General features: G+C 53.4%; 2 protein-coding genes across 7 annotated transcripts in view; one reads left to right on the forward strand and one right to left on the reverse strand.

The window, feature by feature from the left end:
- Positions 1-1,263: 1,263 nt before the first annotated feature.
- On the forward strand, positions 1,264-20,209 carry LOC109574207 (galectin-9). Of its 4 annotated transcripts, XM_019982059.2 has the most exons (11): positions 1,264-1,416; positions 7,151-7,242; positions 9,670-9,871; positions 10,732-10,842; positions 12,971-13,066; positions 14,934-14,969; positions 15,626-15,676; positions 16,462-16,503; positions 16,969-17,057; positions 17,156-17,318; positions 19,522-20,209. In XM_019982059.2, the coding sequence occupies exons 1-11, from the start codon at positions 1,378-1,380 to the stop codon at positions 19,666-19,668; spliced, it is 1,068 nt and encodes a 355-aa protein (XP_019837618.1). In that variant the 5' UTR covers positions 1,264-1,377; the 3' UTR covers positions 19,669-20,209. The 4 variants fall into 4 exon arrangements, with proteins under 4 accessions (XP_019837618.1, XP_070628830.1, XP_019837621.1 ...); XM_019982060.2 differs by lacking the exon at positions 12,971-13,066 and having other exon boundaries at positions 1,265-1,416; XM_070772729.1 differs by lacking the exons at positions 12,971-13,066; positions 17,156-17,318.
- Positions 20,210-21,586: 1,377 nt separating this feature from the next.
- Positions 21,587-24,457, reverse strand: part of NOS2 (nitric oxide synthase 2) — a 46,638-nt gene continuing 43,767 nt past the window's right edge. For all 3 annotated transcript variants that reach the window (XM_070772727.1, XM_019982493.2, XM_070772728.1), the window contains 3 exons: positions 24,298-24,446; positions 22,954-23,148; positions 21,587-22,176 (listed from right to left, as the gene is read on the reverse strand). In XM_070772727.1, the coding sequence (XP_070628828.1) occupies positions 22,060-22,176; positions 22,954-23,148; positions 24,298-24,446 (461 nt within the window). In that variant the 3' untranslated portion in view covers positions 21,587-22,059. The remainder of the gene's footprint in view (positions 22,177-22,953; positions 23,149-24,297; positions 24,447-24,457) is intronic.

Consider the following 24,457-nt stretch of genomic DNA (forward strand, 5'->3'; position numbering starts at 1 on the left):
AAGTCCTGAGTTGGGAAGATCCCCTGGAGAAGGGGTAGGCTACCCATTCCAGTATTCTTGGACTTCTCTGATGGCTCAGACGTCTCTGCCTGCATTGCAGAAGACCTGGGTTTGATTCCTGGGTTGGGGAGATCCCCTGGAGAAGGGAAAGGCTACCCACTCCAGTATTCTGGCCTGAACAATTCCATAGACAGAGGAGCCTGGCAGGCTACAGTCCATGGAGCTGCAAAAAGTCGGACACGACTGAGCAACTTTCACTTCACTTCGCTTCAAGGTAAACTTCAATGTGAGGTTTTATATTTGCAAGACATTTCTTTCTACGTGATTATGTTTTTCTTTTCTTTTTTTTCCATGCCAGGCAGCATATAGACTCTTAGGTCCCTTACCAGGGATCAAACCCATGCTCCCTGCAGTGGAAGTGCAGAGTCCTAACCATGGGACTACCAGGGAAGTCCCAACACGATAATGTTTTTATATTAGGGATAGAATTTTAAAGGGGAAGTTACCTTTTCCAGACCCTACTGATGCTTTTGAACTGTGGTGCTAGAGAAGACTCTTAAAAGTACCTTGGACTGCAAGGAAATCAAACCAGTCAATCCCAAAGGAAATGAACCCTGAATATACATTGGAAGGACTGATGTTGAAGATGAAGCTTCAATACTTTGGCTACCTGATGCAAAGGGCCAACTCACTGGAAAAGACCGTGATGCTGGGAAAGATTGAGGGCAGGAGGAAAAGGGGGTGACAGGATGAGATGGTTGGGTGGCATCACGGACTCAGTGAACATGAGCTTGAGCAAGCTCCAGGAGATGGTGAAGGACAGGGAAGCCTGGTGTGCTGCAGTCCACGGAGTCACAAAGAGTCAGACACGACTGAGCAACCGAACACCACCACCACCGAGTGGCCTCAGATGGCTCAGCTGCCTCTGATGAGCTGTGTGACCCTTAGACTCTCTGAGCCTCTGTTACTCGGCCTGGAAAAACGGTTATAGTCAGGCCTTCCCAGTACCACCGCCACCCCATGCACAGGCAGCCCCCATCTGCATGGGCCGTGCCAAGCAGTCCCACTGCTGTCTGGACATTCATGACACAACCACAACATCGGGGCGTGTCTCCAAGAAGCTCGCTGTGGTGTGCATGCGGTGAGGATCTCTGAGCCTACAGGAACTTCTGGGACCTGTTCTGACTCGGGGCGGAGCACAGGAGAGAGGAGAGAGAGCACTGGAGGAGCATTCGCTTCTATCCCCTGCTGTTTGTCTCCACCTATTTCCTCTTGCCCTGGGCTCCTCCCCATTGAATAACTGCCAGATTGCTTAGGTTTCTATTTCTTCATTAAGCCAGCGGGAGAAGTGGCAGTGGCTACAGAGGCGGTGGAGAAATGGCCTTCGGTGGTGCCCAGGCTTCCTACATAAACCCAGTGAGTTCCCGGGGCTAGGGGTGGCCTCAGCTGGGGGAGGGGAGGGACAGGTGTCACAGCTCCTGCAGGTAACAGGAGCTCTTGCAGGGGATGGGGGGCGGGGGGCATCCAAATGAGAACACAAGAAAGGCAGACACACCAGCTCCTGACAGACTTTCTGCTCCGAGCTCGTCTCGTCCCCCTAGCACCACGCAGGGCTGCAGCGGATGAGCATCACGAGGATTCCGTAAGCAAAGGTTTACTGAACTTTCTCTGGCTGCCACTCCTGCTCTAAATGCTCAGTGGGGGAAGAAGGGCCCACATCATAACTAGAAAAGAGATTATTAATCATTTTCTTTTGCCCGAAGGGAGAGGTACACAGGGCTTATGGGGAGGCTAACAACCCAGCGTGGAAGCGAAATGCACTTACCTTGAAGATGACCTCCCTGGGTTCAGCCATGTACTAGCTGGGTGACCACAAGCATCCCAGGTGGCTCAGATGCGGACCCCCATCCCTGGGTGAGGAGGATCTCTTGCAGGAGGAAATGCAGGAAACGCAATGCATTCCAGCATTCTTGCCTGGAAAGTCCCATGGACAGAGAAGCCTGGCGGGCAACATTCCAAAGGGACATGACTAAACAGCTGGACATGACTAAACCACTGAGCAGGCATGCACACGCAACCTCCAGCAAGTTGCTTTACGTCTCTGGGCCTCAATTTTTGCATCTGTACAATGGGGATAATCCTCAAGTCACCGCCTAGGGCTGGGGGAAGAATTAAGCGAGGTAGTACACTGAGAGAGCCTGAAAGGTGTCTGGCTCACTGTGGAAGTGTTTAGAATTAATAGGAGTCTGGGGGTGGCAGGGAAGGCCTCCTGAGGAGGTGTCTGCTCCCTGACGGGGGAGAGAGTAAGGCAGGGCAGGTCAAGGCTATCTGAGAAGGACCCTCTGGGGAGTTATGGGGGAGAGGGGCCCTGTGGGGTGCAAGGGCTGCGTCTTGTGCCCTTTGCCTCTTGTGTGGAGGCCTATTGCGGGTGGTGTTTAAACCCTGTGAACCTTATCAGCTCCAGGTCATAAATAGAAAACAGGTTCAGACAGGTGGAAGTCACTTGTCAAATGTCCCCAGATGGTAAGTGACCGAGGAAGCAAGTGCCCATGGAGAGAGCCCTGGGTGAGCAGGAAGCAGGCACGTGGCAGGCCGGGTCTCAGGAGATCTCCATGCTCCCTGTGTCCTGGGCCTGGTCCCTCAGTAGGAGCCTCTCCCGACCTCAGCTTCCTGACAGGCTGGGCAGGTGGGCTGATGGAGTCCTTCCTGGGGAAGCATGAGGGGACAGCAGGGACTGGGGACTGCTGGACTCCATACTCAAGCCCACCTCCCCGGGGGCCCCGCTGGGCCTGCTTGCTCCAGGCAGTGTCCAGTGCCCCTCAGCCCACTTTGAGGGGCTCCTTTTGGGGCTGGAGGAAGCTGGGCCCCCCCCCCCAGTGGCTGCTTCCACGGTGACCTTAGGGTCAGGATGTGACACCTAGGTTTCCTTCTCCCTCAGAGGGGGGACCCGGAGCCCCTTCCGGGCCCTGACGTTTTATTATTCTGAAGACACATTTTTCCTTTCTAATCCTTGGATTCAAAAGCCATTAGTACTTGGATTCTAATTTGAAATTAGAAGGAAATTCCTTCTATTGACAGCAAGGCCTCAGAGTCTGGACGAGAAAGAGGCTGGTGCAGCCCCCCAGGGACCGGCAGCACTGTCCACCCCACGTGGCCACCCGCCCCCAGGCCACCCAGTGACCTCTAGTATCCGGGACCTCACTTCCTCCCGAGTGCAACATGAGGGTCACCCGCCCGGCCATTCGGCTGAGTCAGTGCCTCCAGGAAATGCCTCAGGAGCACCCCTATTACTCGCCAATGCCCCGCTCTGGTCTCATCTGGCCCAGCCCCCAGAGGGCCAGAGGGCAGCAGCCATCAGAGTCAGGACAGGACTCGCTGTTCAGTCCAACAGGATCAGGGCTTCACCGTGAGAAGCGGCCTGGGTCGGGGATAAAAACATGGGTGTTGGGATTCAAACCTGTCTCTATCACTGCCCAGCTGTGTGACTTCAGGAAAGTTGGACAACCTTCTTGTTCCTGTTTCCTCATCTGTAAACATGTCACCAATAATGACCTGTGTGGTTTAGAGGAAAGGGGATAATGAGATAACAAAGACACGGAAGGGAGGCCACCAGAAGGGTAGCGGTGCTGCCCCCTGTGGGTGAGCCCCCTAGCCAGGTATGGCTCGGTGGCCTCTGTGACACTGGGTCTCCAGAAGGGGACTGCCCACCCCTGGCCTGTAGGGCCTGGTTCCTCTTTCTGGAAGGATATGAAGAGGAGGGAAAGATCCTCAGTCTCCAGGCATGGCCAAGAGCTGAGACCTAGTTCGATCCCAGCAAAAGGATTAGGTCATCCTGCTGTAGACAGCTACCCTTGTCAAGTCTTTCCAGCCAAGGGCTTTCCACTTAGCCTTTCACCTAATCCTCTCAAGGACACTGCCAGGCTGGCCTCACTAGTGTCTCACCGTTCTGAGGAGGGAACTGGGGTGCAGACAGGTCATGCAACATCAGAGCTGCCAGCCCGGGGAGTTGGGAGGCGAGTCCATGCTGTGGGACCATAAATCCAACATAAAAATCCTTCCTCCGAGTCCTCTAGGTGCTGCTGTTTCTTGCTAAGATCACAGACACACAAGACACACATGCACAGAGGGGTCCTTGGCCAGCCAGGCTGAAAGCGATACAAGTTTATTCTGTTACAATTCTGAGGTCAAAATCTAAAGTCAAAGTTTCAGCAAGGCGGTTCTCTTCTGGAGGCTTCGGGGAGAATGCTTCCTTGACTTTCCCAGTTTCCCGAGGCTGCTCGCTTGCCTTGGCTTGTGGCCCCTTCCTCCTTCTTTAAAGCTAGCAGTTTCTCGCTTCTGTTGTCACATCTACTACTGACCCTCCTCTTCGGCCTCCCTCTTTGAGGACCCTGTGACTACACTGGGCCCATGCAGATAATCTGCAATAACCTATCTCAAGATCCTTAACCTAATCACATCTGCAAAACTCCCTTTGCTGTATAAAGTAGTATATTCACAACTTCCAGGAATTATCATGTAGACATTTTTGGTAGGGCAGAGGGGAGAGTGGTAATTATTCAGTCCACCCAACCCTCCTTGGAGTCAACCAATATTAATGGTTTGTTTGAATCATTCCAGAAATGTTTTTACATAATGCTTTATTTATAATTAGTAAATATATGTATATAGCCTCCCCCACCCATTTTTAAAATAATCCATGTGGCATCACTCCATATCAATTCTCAAAGAGTTCCCTTCTTCCTCTTCTTTTATCAAGTCTCCATTAAGTCCATTGTATGGAAATACCAAATTAATTTCACTGTTTTCTTCCTGGTGGACTTTTGGACTTGCTTCTGATTCTTTATAATTATAATGCAACTATAATAATCTTGTCTTTAGGACTATACTCAATTTGAAATAATCTTGTGTTTCAGAATTTGAGGATGTCATTTAAGACATTAAAATCTCACAAAGCTTTCTGGGGGAATCATTTCCTAAGATTCTTTACTGTCTGAGCCACGGCTTCCTTGGTGGCTCAGAAGTTAAAGAATCTCCCTGCCATGCAGGAGACTTAGGTTCAACCCCTGTGTCGGAAAGATCCCGTGGAGAAGGGAATGGCAACCCACTGCAGTATTCTTGCCTGGAAAATCCTGCGGACAGAGGAGCCTGGCACCTATAGTCCATGGGGTCGCAAAAAGTTGGACATGACTGAGCAACTAACACACACACACACACACACACACACACACACACACACACACACATTTCCTAAGATTAACTGTACTGCACGCCCCCCTGGCCCACACAGGGCTTCCTCCATCCCACCTTCCTTCTGTGCCCTGAGGACCTCATCCCATCACACTTTCAGTTCTTTATACCTTCATGTGAATATGCTTGAGGGAGGCGCCCATGCTGCCAGAAGGATATATTTTAAGCCTTGTCTTTCATGATGGTATGAAAGGCTCTTAAGAGGCTTCAACAAACAAATAAGGGGATTCTTCTTCAGGAAAGTCCGCCATGCTGGTCAGCCTTACTGTGTCAGGCTGATTCGACTCCAAAATCACTGACATGGACAGACAACAGAAAGAACTCAGAGGTGCAGAGACATTGTGATTTGCTTAAGGTCACCAAAGTATTTATGGCCGAGTTCAGACCTGACCGGGGGGGCCACAAAAGACACCTCTGCCCAAGGCGCATGGAGAGCACAGTCTGTCTGAATGGATCCTGGCATCACTGGTTATCTCCCAGGGCCAGCTGTGCACACCGGGCTCGGAGGGGCTTCCCTGGACTCTGAGTGGTTGCACGGCTCAAGGACACAGGGTAGGACTGAACTGGGCTTGTGGGTGCTTTTTGTTTGGTCTTCACAGTGTTTACTTTAATTTGCTGCCAAAGAAAACATATAATGTGGAGAGAACAGTATCATAAACAACACACACCCATCCCTCAGTTTCAACTCTTGACCTATCTGCTTCACTTCTATCCAACCCTCCTTCCCTTTCCACCCCTGGATTATTTTGCAGCAAATCTAGATATATCAGCTCATTGCAAACATTCATTATGTGTCTCTATCACAAAGAAACTCTTCTACAATCCTTTTTAAAAGGATTTTTGCCCCAGAAAGTAGAAAGCTTTACAGAGGAAAAAAAAAATCCAGATTTCTGTCTTCTCCTAGTAAGATGGAAGCTCTGTCCACACTGGACTGGAAGGTAATCACAGGTTACAGCTGAGTGGACACTGCTCTTTAGATAAGGAAGATGATGCCTACTTTGCTGCAGTCCCCAGCACTCCCTACTGTCCCCTACCTGGCCAGCTCAAATATGTAAATCACTTGCCTCATTTCTGGCAGCACTGCATGTGTGTGTGTGTGTATGAGAGTTTTTTCCTTCTTTTTTTTTTTAAAAAAAGTTTCTATATTTTTATTTTCTATTGGAGTATAGTTGATTAACAATGCTATGTTAGCTTCAGGTGTACAGCAAAGTAATTCGTTATATACATATATGTATCTATTCTTTTCCAAATTCTTTTCCCACGTAGGTTGCTCCATATCATTGAGCAGAGTTACCTGTGCCATACTGTAGGTCTTTGTTGATTATCCATTTTATATAAGCATTTAATTTTTGTAGGGAATTGACTTAAAGGAGAAGGTAGACAAGACTTCAACAGCTTGAAAAATGTGAAAATTGACTAGGAGATAGTACAGTGTGTAAGGCAGTTTGTATAACACCATCAGGCATTTGGAAGGAAGCTTCGAAAGTTGAGATGTAACTAATTTAGGAATTTTGCTCAGAGACCAAGATGGAAGCAGTGGTGGGGGTTGGGGGTGGTAGAGAGACAGCCTATTACACGATGGAATCTTCCACAGACTTTCTCATTCAATCATGAATCTCACCCCAAAAGTAGGGTTTATCCCTATTTCACAAATGAGGAAACTGAGGCAAAGAGAAGTTACGTAAGCTTCCCAAGGCCATTCAGGTAACGAGCAGCAGAATCAGGATTCAAACCTGGAGAATGCCTGGCTCTAAAATGAAGCCTCTTCACCAGAACCACGGATCCTTTATCTATTTATTTGTTTTATTAAAATCTTTTTATGTCTGCAGTAGGTTGTGTGCAGGCTTTCTCTAGTGTGGAGAGAAGGAAGCAGGAGACACTGACCACCATCTCCTCCCCACAGGTTGTCCCCTTCACTGGGATGATCCAAGGGGGTCTCCAGGATGGACACAAGATCACCATCATTGGGGCCGTTCTTCCCTCAGGCGGGAACAGGTACCGGGAATTGTCTCTCTCAGCCTCGCCCTGAGTGAACCACAGTGCTGTCAGCTCAGGAGGGTCCACCCAGCATCCTCCAAGTGTCCGCACCTGGCTCCGGGGATGGGAAGGGCCCGGCCCTGCCAACAATACATGAGACCCCGGCCACTTGCTTGTAGCATCCAGGGCACCATTAAGCAGACTCCCCAGAGACAGGGGGGATGGAGGCTCACAGTCTAGGGAGGGAAGCAGGCCAGCCCAGAGCAGAGTTCTGGGACTGAACCTCGTACACAGTGACCCAGAGCTGCAGACATGTCAACTCCCTCCATTTCCTGCAGGCACCTGCATCTGCTTCAGAAACCTCATGTGGGCTGACATGGAAATATCTAAACTTGCCCTCAAAGTCGCGGTTTGGTGTCTTTCAGTTTCAAGGTCTTTGCTGCGAAAGTCAATTCAAAGAATAAATATCTCGGCTCTGTTTCCCAGCCCCCTCCTTCCCGAGGTGGGCTGTCTGGGAACACAGAAGAGCTTGCACATATTCTCAGAGGCGGGAGGGTCATCAGTGGCTCAAGCAGCCCTGACTGACCCCTGCCGAGGGCCGGGTGACCCAGAGGCCTGCAACATGTGCCTGTGCGGGTGGCGTCCAGGTGGGCTGCACCCTGAGGTCCACAGTGTACACCGAGGCCCCTCTGGACACGTGAGTTCCCTCAGAAGCCTCTAGATGACTTCCTCTGCCACTGCCTCCCCTGCCAGGTGACACAGGCACACTGACCATGGGACTCTGAGAGCCCTGCGTGCCCCCAGGGGACTCGGAGGGAGGTGAGGCACCCGGTTTCCCAGAAACCGTCCCAGCAGGGGAATCGGGACCCTTGTCTCTGAACTCCCATCCCTCCTCTCTCCCCCTCCCTGTGCCGACCCTTCCTCCCAACACAGGAGGGCTTTCTACTCCACTCTAACAGACCTGTCTCTACCTCCGATCGTCCCCCTTCTGATGGGAGCTGCTGTTCTCTCCTTCCCTGGGGCAGAATTTTCAAAGGAACACAGCCATGAAGCTGGAGGACGGCAAAGGGAAGATTATACCCCGATATTTCAGAAACACTATTCTTCACTTTAAGAGGAACAGGGACTTTGATTTTCTCACTCTAGAATCACTTGGAACATCCTTTCCTTTTGGTGCTACCGGAGGGAGCATCTAGGGCTCAGGTCCCGGCCAGTTCTGTTGGTCTTGCTGGCTGAGAGCTCACCAAGCACCTTAGTGTTGAGGACAACACCCCAAACTCACCCTCGCAACTGATAAAGCAATGGGTTCTCAGGCTTTCCCTGGAAGGTGTGTGGGCACCCCTCCACGCTTCCACCGCAGCGGGCAAGGGTGCCATCCTTAGTTGAGGAGCTAAGATCCTGCAGGCCATGCTGCACAGTCCAAACAAAGAAAAAACCAAAACTTGGCCCTGCAGAGAGAATGTCCGCTGAGGGCCGCCCGTGGGTGTGCTGCAGCGCCGGGCTCTGTGGGGCTGGCACGGGAACGAGGCGCGCTCTCGGGCTGTTGCGTGTTGGTTGGGGAGACCAGAGTAACTCTGAGAAGCAGGCTGTGAACCACACTGGTTCTGAGTTCAGGCAAGGTGGTGGGACAGAATTCTTGCTGGAGAACCTCAGATCAGAACTTGGTTTGGGGACATGCAGGAGTTCCATCTGGGAAAAGTCAGAACAAACATTGATTGCACCCACTTCATGAGCCAGGCCCCTTGGAAGCTCCTTTTCTTTTTAGCCCTTACCTTAGAGTCATGGCTGTACCCAGAGGAGGTTGGGAAGGTGAGGAGAGATGGGAACAAAGAATCACTTACTTGGCATCCTCGGGCTGCCTCGATCGTCATCCCTGAAGGAAGGCAATCACCGCCTTTCCTGGGTGGGGCAGCTTGAATAGCGTGGTCTTGGTCATCGCAAACAACAAACAGGGCAGAGCTGGGCTCGGGGTCCAGGCCTGCTGACCTCACTGGGGGCAGGTGGACACATGACGGCCTCCATGCCCGGAGAGCTAGGGTTTATTCTACATCTCCCCTTTAGACACCGTCTCTGTAGGGGTCCCATCAGTTCTTTCCACTTGTCCTCTTCTGTCCCAACTTAGTGGACGTGGGCAGGCCTCGGCGACCACTTGGTCCAAAAGGCTCTCCCTTCCAGGCACATTTTTCGAGTTCCAACTTGGATACAAATTTCTTTACCCAGAGAAATTCACACTGTAAGGGCAAAATGTGGTAACTGAACAAAAGCACATTAGTGCAAATTAGGTGAACAAAACAGACAGCAGCAGAGTAGGGATGGGCATCAACCAGCCATGCAGGCTGTGTGCAGGTTCCCAGACGGATGTCAGTGAAAAGTGTGAGGACTTCCTGCTCCCACCCTTGGGAGTAAACCAGGACACCAAGCACCGCCTGATTTCCCCCCATCTAGGTTTGCTGTGAACCTTCAGACCGGCTATAACGACAGTGACATTGCCTTCCACTTCAATCCTCGGTTTGAAGAGGGTGGGTATGTGGTCTGCAACACGAAGCAGAGAGGAAGCTGGGGGACGGAGGAGAGGAAGATGCATATGCCCTTCCAGAGGGGGTGTTCGTTTGAGCTCTGCTTCCAGGTACAGAGCTCAGAGTTCAGGGTGAGTTGGAACTCTCCTCTCGTCCCTTCAGCTGCCTGTCCCCTGTCTCGATCAGGCGCCATGTATGGTCTTAAAATAGTCACGTGAACAACACCTTTGTACAGAGAAGAGGATCATTTCCTTGTAAGGCTGCAGTCCCCTTACACCTTCCCCTGCATTTTACAAGTGTAGTCGCTTCTTTTACTCCAGAAACAAGCACTAGGGGTCACCACGGGGCTTTTTGGCCTCCTGGTGTCTCTACAGTCCAAGTTATTCCCACTTCTCTGTTGTGCCCCTTCTTCCACTCCAGGTCTCTGGGAACATTTCTTTTTCCTGTTAGCTTGTTGGTGCCTTTATCCAGGTGTAATTAAGGACTTGGTTTTACGCAGCAGCAGCAGCAGGACACTGCACATTGCTTTGGCAAGCAGAGCAGTGTCTCTGGGCTTGGGAAGGAGGGGGCGGAGTGAGTCCACCTGTGTCTGTGCCTCTCTTTGTGAACACGAATGTCGTCATGCCCTTGTCATATAACCTGACGTCACCTCTGTTCCCCACCAACATTTGTATGTATATTTCAACATGCATATTTCAGTAATACCCCAGGTGAGCTATGCTTAGAAAGACAAACTACTGCAATAAACAAACAACCAAAAGAATGAAAAAGCAACGACTAGAGCCAGACAGAGATAGTGTCTGGATGCCCTTTGGGTCCCAAGCATGTTCCTGTGACTGGCACATCTCTGAAGGCTGATGCCCGGATCTACAGGGAATAAATGTGAAAACTAGATGCAGGTCTAAACTTCTAGAAGCAGGGGTCCCGGAGGCCCAGGTGTGCTCCCGCCTGGCTGGGGTCCCCCTCCCTGGCATGTCACGTCTCTCGGCAGGTGATGGTGAACGGGAACCTCTTCACGCAGTATGCCCACCGCGTGCCCTTCCACCGCATCGACGCCATCAGCATCACGGGTGTCGTGCAGCTGTCCTCCATCAGCTTCCAGGTCAGACTGTCCACCCAGCACTCGTCCCCCAGGGCTGGGAGCGGGGCCCAGTTCCCTGGGCCTGGGCCCTGCTGCATGGACCCAAAGTGCCAGCCAGTCTCCTTTCCACGCCCCCAGCTCCCTTCTTCTCCTCCTCCTCGTGTCGCTGTCTCTGTTTGGGACACCTGCTCAGTCTTCTGGACTCAGATGCCACTCGTCTCTGTTTCTCTCTATCCCCACTCTGCTTAGGAGGCCGTGTGGTGGTAGAAAGAACCCGGGCTTGGGAATCAAACTGAATCCAACTCAAATCCCCAGCTCTGCCATTCTCATTGGTTGGGGGATCTGGGACAAGTGACTTCACCTCTCCCAGCCCCAGTTTCCTCAGCTGTGCAAGGAGCAGGGTCTGCTGCCCCACAGGTCGCTGTGTCAGCTCAGTGAGGTCACAGCCATCGAGGGCACAGGACAGCCTGCTGGGCCACTCCCAGGTCTATTTGATCTTCTCTGCGTTCTGAAATTTTTAACATGTAACCAACATCTAAAAGGTCAGGGGCAGTTTTACAAGATGAAAGAGTTCTGGAGTTGGATGGTGGGGATGGTTGTACAATTATGGAAGTCAACCTAACACCACTGACCCACACACTTAAAAAGTAGTTAAGATGGTCTTTTCTACGGGACGTGCATTCTGCCATAGTGTAGCAGGAAAAAGGTCAGGTAATAGCACATGGAAATCTGGATTTCGGTTTTTTTGTGTGAAAACTGGGAAGACTGGGGTATGGTGGGCTCACATTCTGCAGGGCCTCAGGCTACTGATTGGGAGCTACTGTCACCACTCTGGTATCTGTGCATGCACCTTGAGATGGGAAAGGCACGCAGCAGGCCCTTAACAAATACTGGGTCCTCTTCTTTGGTCTTCATCTTTCATATTCCTTCCCTCCTTAACTCTCTCCCATGGGGGTGGAGGAGAGAGGAGAGAAAAGTAGAGATGGAGAGAGAGATGGAGGTGGAGAGAGAGACAGAGAGATCAAGGTGCAGGTGGAGAGAGGAAGTGGAAAGAGAGATGGAGAGAGAGACAATGATAGAAAGAGAGATGGAGGTGGAGATGGAGAGATGGAGAAGGAGAGAGAGAGGGAGGTGGAGAGAGATGGAGAGGGATGGAAAGAGAGATGGAAAGAGAGATGAGGTGGAGAGAGATGGAAAGAGAGATGGAGGTGGAGAGAGATCGAGGCAGAGACAGAGATGGAGGTGGAGAGAGATGGATGGAGGTGGAGAGAGACTGAGGAAGAGAGAGAGATGGAGGTGGAGAGAGATCGAGGTAGAGAAAGATGGAGGTGAAGAGAGATGGATGGAGGTGGAGAGAGACCAAAGCAGAGAGAGAGATGGAGGTGGAGAGAGATGGATGGAAGTGGAGAGAGATGGAGGTGGAGAGAGAGACGGAGGTGGAGAGAGATGGATGGAGGTGGAGAGAGATCGAGGTAGACAGAGAGATGGAGGTGGAGAGAGATGGATGGAGGTGGAGAGAGACTGAGGCAGAGAGAGAGATGGAGGTGGAGAGAGATCAAGGTAGAGAGAGATGGAGGTGAAGAGAGATGGATGGAGGTGGAGAGAGACCAAAGCAGAGAGAGAGATGGAGGTGGAGAGAGATGGATGGAAGTGGAGAGAGATGGAGGTGGAGAGAGAGACGGAGGTGGAGAGAGATGGATGGAGGTGGAGAGAGATCGAGGTAGACAGAGAGATGGAGGTGGAGAGAGATGGATGGAGGTGGAGAGAGACCAAGGCAGAGAGAGAGAGATGGAGGTGGAGAGAGATCGAGGTAGAGAGAGATGGAGGTGGAGAGAGATGGATGGAGGTGGAGAGAGACCGAGGCAGAGAGAGATGGAGGTGGAGAGAGATGGATGGAGGTGGACAGAGATCGAGGCAGAGAGAGAGATGGAGGTGGAGAGAGATGGACAGCGAGATGGAGGTGGAGAGAGCGCTGGCTAGCCTGCTGTCACTCCCTGCAGCCCAGCCTTTCTTCTGTGGGTCCTGCGCATCCCTCACTCCCCCTCCTGTCTGATTCGCTCCTCCCTGCCTGGCCCCTGCTTTCCCACTCTTCCTTGGCTCCATTAACGCTTCTGTTCACCCCATGGCGCATGGGGTTTTGTTTTAACAGAACATCCGCGCAGCTCCCAAGCAGCCCGCCTGCTCCAAGGTGCAGTTCTCCCAGGCTGTCTGTCTCCCACCCAGGCCCAGGGGGCGCAAATCAAATGTGAGTTTAACAGAGGCCTGGGGAGGCTGAGCCATCAGCACGAAGGACACAGTGTCTGAGACACTGGTCTAGTCAGCAGGCTAGTCAAGGTCTCCAGGCCCCGTTATGCCCAAAGGTTCATCCACACCCCCAAGCCCAGAGCTGGGGACCTGGGAGTTGTCCTCAGTTCTTCCTTCCGTCATTATCTCTCCAGGGCACTGGCGCCTCTCCTCCCAAAGCCACTGGCTTGGTCCAGGCCATCCACCCCCTCACCACCCCACCCATGGCCTGGCTCTCCACCCCCACACACCCACCCACCCACCATCACTGTTTGTTCCCACGCACAAATCCAATTGCATCTTCCCCATGTTTTAAAGTCCTAAAGGCCCCCAAGTCCTTCTAGAGAAAGCCCAGATTCCCCAGCAGAATCTGCAGAATCCTCCCCAGGCTTGCCCCAGTCTTCCTCCCGGCCTCACCCATGAAGCTCACGCAGCCTCCACTACTCACGAGGGGCAGTCTTGGGCCACCATGCTTTTGGCAAGTGCCGCCCCTGTGCTGGGCTTGCTCTGCCACTCACCCCCAGCCAACCCTGAATGGCCCTTCGAAGCTCTCCTTAAGTGTGGCTCCTGTGGAGCTCCGTCCCGGATTGGCGGCTCACTGGATGCCCCTGCATCCCTACAGACTCTCAATATTTCTGTGCTACGTCAGTCATCATGTCCTGATATAACTGTGCTTATGTATGTCTCTCCATCACTCCTCTCCCCTGCTTCCCTACACCCACCAGGCCCTCTGTGGGCTCGGATTGTAGCTGGTTCATTCATGTATCCCAGCATTTTCCACAGCGCCTCGCATGCAGTAGGGACTCAGTTAATGAATGTGGAATAGGTTTGCAAGAGGAACAGTCTGCTGGGTGAAGGCAAGGTCTTGGACAGGAAGGGGAGCAGGACCTGCCCTTTCCTCAGCCACTTAAGCAGTGAGGACTGAGGGGAGGGGGGTCTCTCTACCCAGCCCTTCCCATGCCCATCACGGTACAGCCAGGGCACCTGCCTCCTGCCATGTGGACCCAGGATTGGTAGAGCTCCAGGGAGCCTTTGCAGGGCAGCCCGACTCTGGCCCTGGCCTGGGGAGGATGGGGCGTGATGGATACTATCAGAAGAACTGGGTACCATTTTGGATTTTCTCTCTTGATATCTGGGTGAGCTTGGGCAAGTTGCCTAATTTTCCTGAGAACTGGTTGCTTCAGCAGCAAAACAGGAGGTAAGGATGCCTCTCTCATTTGTAAAGTCTTGAAGCCAGAGCCTGGCACACAACAAATCTCCAGCCAATGTTAGTGTTCACCTTATGGGTGAATTAGGGCACTGGGAATAATGGTTTTGTCTCAGGGAGCTAAAGGAAGTGAAATGGTCTGCATCAGATATGGCCTCCTCTCCTTTTGAGGGCTTTGCCGGTGGCTCAGATGATAAAGAATCTGCCTGCAATGCAGGAGACTCGGGTTCGATCCCTGGGTCAGGAGGATCTCCTGGACAAGGGAATGGCAACCCGCTCCAGTATTCTTGCCTGGAGAATCCCATGGAAAGAAGAACCTGGCGAGCTACTGTCCATGGGGTCACAAAGAATCAGACACTACTGAGTGACTAACACTTTCACTTTCCCCTTCTGAAGGAGCCAGTGGGAAAGTTCCCCCTCCTCCACTTCCAACCCCTCCCTGACACTGTTGCATAACCACAGTGTATCCTGAGGGGGATGGGTGAGAATCTGGGCGCCCAGAAGGCTCAGGAAGGCTTGCTCGGCAGCAGGAAGGAGGCATTTCTTACCACAGGTCTTGCCGCCATCTCACCCTCATGCGGCACAAATGTTAACCACTATTTTCGCTTCTCATCCCCTTCAGCCTCCAGGGATCTGGCCAGCCAACTCGGCTCCCATTGTAAGTCTCTTGCTCTATCTTTAGAAGCTTTTCGCTTTGTTTCTTCCTGTGGGTTAAAAGAGAGCTTTCCCAGTGGCTCAGAAGGTAAAGAATCTGCCTGCAAGGCAGGAGACCCGGGTTCAGTCCCTAGGTGGTAGATTAAAGGAGGAAGCAAGCCAAACACTGGGCTTCTCCCATTGGAAGGTAGGGCCACCCAGGCCAGACCCCTGGACCGTCTGCCTGGCTGTGGTGGTAACAGTGGGAGGGTTTTGGGTTGGGGGAAGGGTGGCTAGCCCTGATGAATTGGGAAACAGCCCCGAGGGCCACTGGTTTGCTCAGGCCCCTGTCAGTCTGTGGGCAGCCACAGGACGCCAAGACTCCGCTTCCACTTCTTCCTTCTGCAAAGTGAAGCTATGCTGGAGTGATTCCCCTAAGAAAGACAGGCCACACACCACAAATGCGTATTTGTTCTCAGAAGAAACCTTTGCCCCTATCTCATGCCCGTAAGAGAAGAAATATCTCTACCCACCAATTTGGAGGTACCTTCTGGCTGGTTACAAGCCCAAGATGAAACTCTCCTAAGAGGAGAGAGTTAAGTGTTAAGTGCCACCTCTGGGGGCAGGTGGTGGTCTTCGCACAGGTGAGAGCTGGTTAAAAACGTGGTTTCTTCCTTCCAGGCTCAGACCTTCGTCCACACCATACACAGCGCCCCTGGACAGATGTTCCCTGTAAGTCTGAACACTCTGACCAGCTCACAGCCCCACTACGTGCCCCTTTACCAGAGGCTGAATTCTCTAGGTCCAGGGTCAGGAAGAAAACAATTTAGCAAGGAGGGTGGGGCCATTTGGGGCTGAGGTCTTTCGCTCAGGGGACATGCACACAAAACTCTCCTTAGAGTCAGTAGAGGTTCTGGATCAGGCTGGATTTACCCAGTGGCGCAAGAAATTAATCCCTTAGTGGTCACTCCAGTGTTCTTGCCTGGAGAATCCCAGGGACGGAGGCGCCTGGTAGGCTGCCGTCTATGGGGTCGCACAGAGTCGGACACGACTGAAGCGACTTAGCAGTAGCAGCAGCAGGGGCCAGCAGGAAAACAGGTCCTTCTGTCCCTGGGGTGGCGGGTGGGTGTGGCGCGCAGTGCTCCCAGTATCTGGATATGAGACCTTGCATCCAGAAGACGAGTCCCTGGGATGTCTGTCACTGCTGATCAAGGGCGTAGGCTGCTTCTCCGCCTCCGCCTCCTGCCGAGACAAAGCACACAGGAGCCTGAAGTCAGTGGGGCTGTCCTTGGAGGGGCTGAGAGGCAGGTGACCATGATGGGATCCAGGAGTACGACAGGAAAGCCCACCAAGGTTGATATGCGGAGGAGGGTGGCTGGGAAAACCCAAGAGCTGAAACCTTTACTACTTCAGTCTTCTATTGGAGCATCCTCTCTAGAACGCGCGGTCTCACAAGAGTTTGCGCATACGTGTGCTTACGCACTCCCGCCCTGACGTTCTCAATCTCATTTCAACAGAATCCCGTGATCCCACCCGCGGTGTATCCCAACCCGGTTTACGTAAGTGGTTTCTCGGGGAGGAGGGGAGGTTTGGTTTGTGCTGTGCAGCGTTGTGGGGAGGGGGAGAGGGCAGCTTTCAAAATTAAAAGCAGTGCCTTAGTAAACTGAAGTTCTGGAAACTTCCAAGTAACTTAGAAGACTTAACAAAAGGAGCTTTCACCTTTAAAATCATCCCTTCACCCTTAGCATATCATACAGCCTCCCCTTCTCAGCCTAAGCATCCTTTGCGTCCAACCAAAGCTCTTTTCCTGAAGGTAAATGTCCATTAATTTGAGGAATGCTGGAAAGGTTTTCTTTGTCGTTTACTGAGCCAAGTAAAGATACCATGGAGTTCTTTCTTGAAGATACAGACACAACAAACTGTGGGCTGACAGTCCAGATGTATAGAAATTGGCACAAAGGTCCCCCTAGGGTGGCGGCTGCTCTGGCTGCTGCTGGCTGACCTGCCCCATCCCCTCCCCACAGCAGCTACCTTTCTTCACCTCCATCCTGGGTGGGCTGTACCCCTCCAAGAGCATCCTGGTGTCGGGCACCATCCTGCCCAGCGCTCAGAGGTAAGCCAGGCCTCCTGGGGAGAAGAGACACCCCAAGGTCATTCTGGCCACCCCTCTGCCTCGGGGCAGAGAGTCCATGGGAGTGGCCCGCCCCCCAGGTTCTACATCAACCTGCGTTCAGGGAGTGACATCGCCTTCCACCTGAACCCCCGCTTCAACGAGAATGCGGTGGTCCGCAACACGCAGATCAACGGCTCCTGGGGGTCTGAGGAGCGAAGCCTGCCACGAGGGATGCCCTTCTTCCGAGGCCAGAGCTTCTCGGTGAGATGTTGCCACCTGGAGCCTGAAGGGGCTCCCAAGGGGCAAATGGAGGAGCGGGTGGAAGGCATCTGGGGGCACGTTGATCGAGACATGAGTTGACGCCTCTAGTGTGAGGCCTGGCCTCAGAAGAAGAGAAACTGTTCACCAAATGACTGCTATTATCTTTTACTGTTACTGTCCTGTATAAGGCAGGGGGCAGGTACTATCGGCTGTTACAGATAAGGAAACTAATTCACAAGTGTAGGTTACTTGCTAAGGTCACACTTGCTAAGGTCCCACAGCCAATCAGTGTGGGATGGGACTTGAGAATGAGGTGTCATTCATTCACTCACTCACTCACTCATTCAACAGTCATTTATCAGCTATTTCATCCAGGCCCACTTTGAGCAGAAAGTACCCCAGGGGCTGGGGGGACAGTTATGACGCCAGCAGTCTAGGTCCTGACCCCATGGAGTTTACAACCGAGGTGGGAGGAGGAAGAAAGAAACAATGGACAGATCACCGTGGAATAGCAATGGGTACCACACAGAGAGCAAAGTAGGATAAGGAACAAGTGAGCCCCAGGGTCCTGCGGCCTTAGGAGGGGGCAGATCTCAGAGGAGGCCAGAGTGCATGTGGGACCTCGGTGGTGGGAGGAGCCCAGCTTGCAAAGATTTAGGAGTAGCAGAGAGAAGGGTCATGGACACGGCCTGTCTAGGAAGCAGGGAGGACAGAGAGGTGAGGGGTGGAGGGTGGGAATTCTGGAGGCTGGGATGACACAGAGCTAGATTCTCAACCCTAACTACACACTCAGACCACCTGAGAGCTTGAAAAAGAAAAATCAATGCCTGGCCCCACCCCAGGCCCATGATGGGGTGAGCCTGGGCACCTGTATTTTTTGGGGTGGGGGGGTGCACTGGGTCTTCATTGCTGTGCATGGGCTTTCTCTAGTTGCGGCAAGTCGGGTCTGCTCTCCAGTTGCGATGCATGGGCTTCTCGTTGGCAGTGGCTTCTCTTGTTGCAGCTCGTGGGCTCAGTAGTTCTGGCCCCGGGGCTTAGTTGCTCAGTAACGTGTGGAATCTTCCCAGACCAGGGACCAGACTGGTGTCCCCTGCATTGGCAGGCGGATTCTTAACCTCTGGACCACCAGGGAAGCCCCATCTGTGCTTTGAAATATGCCCTGATACTCCTCTCCCAGAGTTGAAAATGACCAATAGAGGGCTTGGGGGCCAGCGAAGGGATTTGGATTTTAGTACCAGGTGTTGGTGTGTTTCAAGCCAGAGAGCGGTACACTTTGATGGCTGTGTGACCTTAAGCAAGTGGTTTAACTGCTCTGTGCTTCCATTTCCTCATCTAAAATATGGGGCTACAAGTAATACCAATCTCGTGGAGAAGCAAGAAGGAAATGAGATCGTGTCCGTGACATGCTTAGGACAGTGCCTGGCGTGCAGGGACCATTCTGCTGGTGTCAGTGTGTGGCGGGCACGATGATAGTCTAACAGAAGTGCTCCCGGTGCCTCTCGAGGATGTCGGGAAGGAAAAGACAAGTTAAGGGGCTGCCGCAGCAGGAACACGAGCACTGACCACGCCTGTGTGCCGGGTCCTAGGGGTATGGATGACATAGGCCAGGCCTAAGGGGGCATCTGACTTGACTCGATGGGGGTCAGGAGGTGGGGAGTTTCCCCAATAGCTCAGCAAGTAAAGCATCTGCCTGCCAATGCAGGAGACATAAGAGACATGGGTTCCATCCCTGGGTTGGGAAGATTCCCCTGGAGAAGGAAATGGCAACCCACTCCAGTAGTCTTGCCTGGAGAATCCCATGGACTGAGGAGCCTGGCGGGCTAAAGTCCAAAGGATCGTAAAGAATGGGACACGACTGAGCGACTGTGAATGCACAGGAGGTGTGGGAAGGCTGGTTGGAGGAAGGAGGGTGAATCCTGAAGAGGGGTTAGCAGTGATCCATGTGGACAAGGTGTGCAGGGTGGGGAGCGATGACGTTCTGGGTGGGGGTGCGAGGCGGGGAACAGAATACGGAAAAGGTGCTGGGAAGGAGCGCACGAGGTGGGTTTGGGCACGAAGGAATCCTTCGGTGTGGCTCAAGTGCAGGTCTGGGTCTTGCTTGACTGAAGTTTGGGGAAGTTGGGAAGGAGGGAGGGAGACGAGCCTGCCTTCCGCTTGAGGACAGCCCAGGTGGGGTGCGAATGTCGGGGGTCTGTCTGTCCAGGTGTGGATCATGTGTGAAGGGCACTGCTTCAAGGTGGCCGTGGACAGTCAGCACCTGTTTGAATACCACCACCGCCTGAAGAACCTGCCCGCCATCAACAACCTGGAGGTGGGGGGCGACATCCAGCTGACCCACGTGCAGACATAGACCGGCCCTGCCCTGTGCTGCTATCTGGATCTGCTCACCACCCACATCTTCCCTGCCTCGGCCCCAGCCCCAGCCCTTCCCAGGCCGCCCAGCATCTGGGGGCTTTGCTGGAGAGACCACGACCTTGGCTGGCTCTGCTCCTGGCTGCAGCCAGCGCAGAGCGGAGAGGGCAGCTGGCCAGGACCGGGCAGCACCCAGAGCCTACAGAAGATGGGTGGTCCACAGGCAGAAGGCCCTGTTCAGTTCCTGTGGCAGAAAGGGAGGGTCCTGGCCTTCCCAGGCTCCAGGCCTGCAGCCCCACCTGCCTCGAAACCACATTCCCATCCCCCATTCAAGTTCACCTAGTCCGAGTGCCAGCTGTCACTCCTCATGGGAAGCGGCATCCTCGACCCCTCCCCTTTCTCCAACCTTGACCCTCTCCCCGCTCTGTTAAGTCTACACTGCTGACACCCCTCTGGCCCCCACTAATGAACCGGAACCGTCTCGGCAGGGGGCTGTCCCTTTTCCCAGTGTCCTTCGAATAAAGAAAGAAAGAAAAAGACTTGTTGGTTTTATTAAATGAATCTTGAGACGTTTTGTTGTCTCCGGAATTGAGAAGATCCTGGCTGAGGGAAGGGGAAGGAGAGATCATTCGTTCACTTTGATCAGGGGGCTTCCTGACATTGCACCCTGCTCCCCGCGGGTCCCCCACCAACCCCACAAGGGTGTGGGAGAAAGCTCAGACCCCCTCTGGACGGGAATCTTTGCTGGAACCTTGGTGACAGAGGTGAACCCCAGAAAACCAGTGGCTCCATGCTTCTGAAATGGGCTAGACCAGGCGGCCACATGGCAGGGCCGGTTCAGCAGAACCCTGGGTCCCAGTGGGAGGAGGGGGCTGGTGAGCTCCAGAGAAGCTGGCTCGGAAGAGAGGCCTGTGTGTGTGGTTCCGCTGTGGGTCCCCCGGCATCAGGGGTCTGTATGTGGGGAATGGGAAGAGACTCATTGTGGGGGTTCCGCCGGTCACAGAGCCAGTGCCGGAGGACCCGGCTCTGTGTCCCTCCCCATGATGCCAGCACATCCTGCTAACTCCAAGAATCCAGTCCTTGGGAACCAGGGTGGGCTTGGACCAGCAGCACCTGGGGGCTCCTTAGAAATAGAGAATCCAGGCTCTTCTGCAGATCTCATCAGTCTGCGATGTAACAAGAGCCCAAGTGGTCCCCTGCTCGCTGGAGTGGCAGAGGCCCTGGTCCAGGGCACTGGCCTTGACCACGTTGTACAGATGCATCGCTAGGACACTGCGGTGGCGTGTCCCTCCTCCTCCTCCCCCACCCCCCGGCCACCCCACCTGAGCAGGAGTGGGGGAGGGGAAAAGGGGGCCAAGGAGCCAAGGAAACAAGAGTCCAAACCCAGGCTGGGAGCCAGATTTAGCCAACCCTCCACTTGGCCTCTGGCTGAGTTCCTTCCTTGTTCCCACTGGGCTCAGTCCCTGAGGAAGCCTTCCCTGTGGAAGACGTGTGTCCTTCACTCACCATCAAGTCCTTGACACTTAGCCCAGCCTCATCTGCTTTGTCACCCAGGAGCCAAATCATTATTGGCCAAACTGTCATGAAACAGGCAGCCCCAGAGCAGAAGGCGGTGACTCCCTCAACAGGGCTGCAGGGCAGGCCTTCACTAAAGGACTGGCAGCTCGCGGCTCAGCTGGCGCCCTCAGGCCAGCTGTGCTTCCTCGCCTCCGTCACAGGTTTTCAGATGTGCACAAAACTTCATGTGCTGCCCCCAGGCCCAGTGGGCATTTCAAAGAAGCAACGTAGCCAAGCTGGTATGTCCCTTTGTGGGGGATTTTTGTCCAAGCTGTGGGAACCCCACCACCACCCCGCCAACCCTAACTCTGTACAGCTTAAGGCTGCTTTCCTTACAAAATACACACATACATATACAGTGTGGTTAAAATAAAATGTATTTAGTATAAATATCTCCATCATAGAATCATACAAGGAAGGCCCAAGAGGCAGACTGGGGTTTGCTTGTTTTAAATACAGAGGCATAAATAACTGTACATGGGCAGTTAAATACAGAGTGGCGTGACAGCGCCTCCTAGTGGTCACTCCAAGCGGTGCAATCAAGGAAGTTCCATCTTTCTCACCTCTGGCCAGACACTGCAGATTTAGTCTCCAAGGGACCAGGGAGGCCAGTTTCTCCACCACCCCGGAGCAGGGGCTCAAGAGAGACAAAAGGTTCCACTCTGTCTCCAAGGCTGCTACTTGGTAGCAGGTCAAGTAAAGGGTTTGAGAGGGAAGGAGATGGGGAAATAAAATGAGAAGCTTGGGGATATAATCTCCCTCCAATCTCCCCAGTCCTGTGACCTCAGATAATTGAGAGTGGGTGCCATCATTAAGTTCCATGGCAGCAGCTTTAACTTCTGTGGGCGCCTGGAGCTCTGGGATTGCTGGGCAGCCCTGCTGCCCCATCCTTTTTCACCTCATAGGGAAATACAGCACCAAAGATGTCTTCATGATAGCGCTTCTGGTTCTTTAAGGGAAAACAGAGACCAAGGTATTAATATCAGCTCTGCTGGTGCAGCCCCCTCTCACTCAGCAGGTCCAGGCTGGGACCAGTCCCCAGGGTTCCCTGGTTTCCCCATCACACGGACACTCATGAACTATTTGCCTTCCCAATTGCAATGCTTAGATTAGATTTGAATCTCACTTAAAACTCTTTAGCTCCCATGAGTACCCACTCTGGTGTGAACCACAAAACATCTCCCCAAGCTTTATGATGGCCATTAAAGGCTGTTCATTGGAAAAGACCCTGATGCCGGTAAAGATAGAAGGCAGGAGGAGAAGGGGATGATGGAGGACGAGATGACTGCATGGCATCGTTGACTCAGTGAACATGAGATGGTGAAGGACAGAAAAGCCTGGTGTGCTGCAGTCCACCGGGTCGCAAAGAGTCGGACACGACTGAGCCTGCCCTGTGCTTGTCCCACAGGGCTCCAGGCACTGTGGGCTCTGAGATAAATATGGTTGGGAAATGCTGTGCACTTTCTCCCAGTCTTCAAGCTCTTTGATGCACAGCAGCATGTTAGGGACTCTGAGTGTCTTGCAGAAAATCAACATGTTTGCCTTTGTCCAACTGAGCAACCAGATCAGGATGGAGAGTCAGGCCTTCTAACAGCTCACCAGCTCTGACCTCCTGCCCTCTCTAGGATTCCTTTGAGTTCAGTCTGAGCCTGAGTTCCCTGGTTCCAGCTCCCAGGCCCATGCCTGTGACCTGCATCCCGAGCCCACACACCACCAGCGGCCCTACCTTGAGCTGGAAGAAATAGTCCTCCACCTGTTCCTCGGTCAGGCTCAGCGCAGTAGCCATCAGCTGCTTCAGGGTGCGGGCCACGTCCCGGGCCATGCGCACATCCCCACAGACATAGAGGTGACCTTGCTCCTCATGGAGCACGCGAAGCACCTCGCCCGCCAGCCGCTGCCGCAGGATGTCTTGAACATAGACCTGAAACCAGAGGAGATGGTGGGTCCAGGCCCCCGCCATTGAGGGCAAAGGCTGCAGTCAGGCCTCCTGGCCATGGGGAGGTGGGGAGGGGGCACAAGGGGCCATGGGGTGAGCACCCTCCCAGCCAGGGCCTTGCATGGGGACAATCAAGGTCGAGATGAGGAGGTGCACTGGTGCCCTGCCTGGCCCAGGCCTGAGTTGGGGCTGGAGAGGTGAACACCGGCCACAGCCCTGTCCTTGAGAAGCTGACCTTCAGTGGAGCTCCCAGATTTAGCACACTTGCTCTGAATTTATCACACTTCAAAGAGGCATCAATCAAGCCACTTGCCCTGCCCAGGGATCTGAGGCCCATCTGCTTACACCCCAGAAAACGGAGCCTCTCAGTGCAGACTGTCCAGGGGACCCTCCTTGTAATTCAGAGCAGGGTTCCCCAGATATTCAGAAGTCCTGGAGTCAATCGGGGACTCCCTGCTCTTGCTTCACACAAGTGATGCCACCAGGCATGGAGATGCCACCAGGCACGGAGTACCAGCATGGGAGGGGCCCAATGGGACAAGTTCACAAAGGCTGAGCCAAGAGACTGTTCTGCCTGCCCAGGCTCTTGGGGCAAAGTGCCCACTGGGGTAGCAGAGTGAGTCAGCAGGCCATTCAGGGAACAGCAGCCACCCTCCAGCCTTGCGGTGCCTGGACCACCACCCACCCAACAGTTGTACATCCAGAGGGGGGAGCCTTCAGCAGGCTGGGCACTGGGGATGAACCCATACATGACCCTGACTTAGCCCTGACCATCTCAGGACCTGTCTCTTCTCCTGGAAGAGTGAACGTACATCAGTAGCTTCACAGCACTGCTCTGGTGACTGCACCATGGCTTCCATTTTATTTTTAAATATTTATTTGGCTGCACTGGGTCTTTGTTTCGGCATGCAGGATCTTTAGTTGCTTGATGCCTGACCAGGGATTGAACTCGGTCCCCTGCATTGGGAGCATGGAGTCTCAGCCCCTAGAACACCAGGCAAGTCCCTTGCCTCTATTTTGGAGCTGAGGAGGTGAAGGCTCACAGAAGTAAGGAGCTTGTGGGGAGCCAGACACCCACCATAGTCTGTTCTTTAAATGCTCCGCCCTTTCTACATGCACAGTTGTGGCATTTACCTTGGGCTGGTCAGGCAGGCGGGAATAGGCGGTGTGCACCTCGTGCAGCACCCCCTTGCGGGCCATCTCCAGCATCTCCTCCCAGTAGAGGTGGTCCTCTTCTGGGCGGCGGCACCCGAAAACCAGGGTCATGCGGCCGCCCTGGAGCCCTGCAAGACCC

Source organism: Bos indicus, chromosome 19, assembly GCF_029378745.1.
Source record: "Bos indicus isolate NIAB-ARS_2022 breed Sahiwal x Tharparkar chromosome 19, NIAB-ARS_B.indTharparkar_mat_pri_1.0, whole genome shotgun sequence".
In the NCBI taxonomy this organism is placed as follows: Eukaryota; Metazoa; Chordata; class Mammalia; order Artiodactyla; family Bovidae; genus Bos; species Bos indicus.

Bases quoted from the DNA above. Each gene is read 5' to 3' on its own strand.
- LOC109574207 (XM_019982059.2), top strand. From the start codon at position 1,378: ATGGCCTTCGGTGGTGCCCAGGCTTCCTACATAAACCCA. The intron at 7,243-9,669 runs GTACCGGGAATT...CCCCCCATCTAG, and splicing joins CTTCCCTCAGGCGGGAACAG to GTTTGCTGTGAACCTTCAGA. The intron at 16,504-16,968 runs GTAAGTGGTTTC...CCCTCCCCACAG, and splicing joins TGTATCCCAACCCGGTTTAC to CAGCTACCTTTCTTCACCTC.